Raw genomic sequence first — 1633 nt, 5'->3', positions numbered from 1 at the left:
CCGACACCACCATCAAGCACGGCCCTAATGGACCCTTTGATCCACCCGTTCAACTCGCTGACACTTCGGGGAAGCCCGTCGCCAATGACACCGCCTGCTAGCCAGATCAACAAGGACAACCAAACCACTGACTTGAGGACAGCTGAAATCCCTTGACTGAAGAGGCCAGCAACCTTCTACAGGAACAAGGCTCCTTGTGCACTCCATCCACTATGTTTATAGCTATGCTCGCTATCATTACTTGTCAGTCTTCTTCCGAGTCTTAAACAACCCAATCCAAGAGGTGGCCGCTGATTTACATGCGCTATCATTTAAAAAAATTAAAAAGGGTGAATTTGCCAGAAGCCGGTTCATCCTTGCTGCTTGACACAGGCGCTACAGGGAAGAAACATCTGCATAGCATACGTTTCAAGGGACCTGGCGTATATGGCATACTGTTCTTAATATGTTTGTTCCCTTTCTTGGCACTATACGTTTTAACCAAGGTCACCTCTCCAAGAAAGGTTGTTTCCCCAGGTAGGGATTTTCCTCTGAAGTTAGGGAGGGAATAAAACCCCTTAACTAAATGCCAGGCGGGTAGTTAATCACTTTAACTATGAACAATCATGCTTAAGCTACATAATCTTTACTCCCTGGAATGGAGATAAGAAACGCCCTAACCTTTGGAATGCAAATTGATAGGATTAAAATCAACTGGTATAAATACAGATGTAATAAGAAAATAAAAAACAGAACTTGGAGTCCCGCTAAGATGGCGACTCCCATGCATCGACTCATAGCCCGGAGACAAGCTGAAGCAAATAAGCAACATGTAAGATGTCAGAAATGCTTGGAATTTGGACATTGGACTTACGAATGCACAGGAAAAAGGAAGTACCTACATAGGCCTTCAAGAACAGCAGAACTAAAGAAAGCTTTAAAAGAAAAAGAAAACAGATTATTATTACAACAAAAGTCTAAGAGTGTAACCAGCTCCAGTAGCAATAGCAGTGACAGTTCAGCCAGTGATTCTTCATCAGAGAGTGAAGAAACATCTACCTCATCCTCCTCTGAGGACAGTGATACTGATGAAAGCTCCTCCGGTTCATCATCTTCAGCCTCCTCCACAAGCTCTTCTTCATCCTCTGATTCAGACTCAGATTCCAGCTCTTCCGGTAGTAGCAGCACCAGCATGGATAGCAGCTCCGAAGATGAACCACCAAAAAAGAAGCAAAAGAAATAGAGTCACTCTACCTATATTGGACTGATGGACCATAAACTTTAATCTGATTCTCAAAAGGGAATTTAGAATATGTTAAAGCCAAATAGATTAACTGGCCAAAAAAAAACACAAAAAAACACCCCAGAACTTGGCTGGAGATCCTGGCTAGGCTGCTGATCAACTGAACGCTGTCTCCGTGTCATTCCTTCTTCGCCGACTCCGTCCACACCTTTGGGGACCTCTGGACCTGCTGGGATTGGACCCCAACAACTAAGATTTCTCATATTTCCCTTATATTCGTTATGAGCTATCATAATTTGAAAATGCAAATGTAATAAAGTATCACATGAACCAAAAAGGGAAATTTGAGGGTCTTACCACTGAAATCTTTTAAAAAAAAAAAGTCATTTCAACAAATATTCATCCAACACA

General features: G+C 42.4%; 1 protein-coding gene across 1 annotated transcript; it reads left to right on the top strand.

Annotated features, from left to right (window-relative positions):
• Positions 1-745: 745 nt before the first annotated feature.
• On the top strand, positions 746-1305 carry LOC132212764 (zinc finger CCHC domain-containing protein 10-like). The gene has a single exon (XM_059658753.1). It carries the CDS (start codon positions 752-754, stop codon positions 1220-1222), a length of 471 nt encoding a protein of 156 aa, XP_059514736.1. The 5' UTR covers positions 746-751; the 3' UTR covers positions 1223-1305.
• Positions 1306-1633: the final 328 nt, after the last annotated feature.

This window comes from Myotis daubentonii, chromosome 11 (assembly GCF_963259705.1).
Source record: "Myotis daubentonii chromosome 11, mMyoDau2.1, whole genome shotgun sequence".
Lineage (NCBI taxonomy): Eukaryota > Metazoa > Chordata > Mammalia > Chiroptera > Vespertilionidae > Myotis > Myotis daubentonii.
Note: the sequence above shows the minus strand (reverse complement) of the source record. Positions and strands in the feature narration are given on the sequence as shown.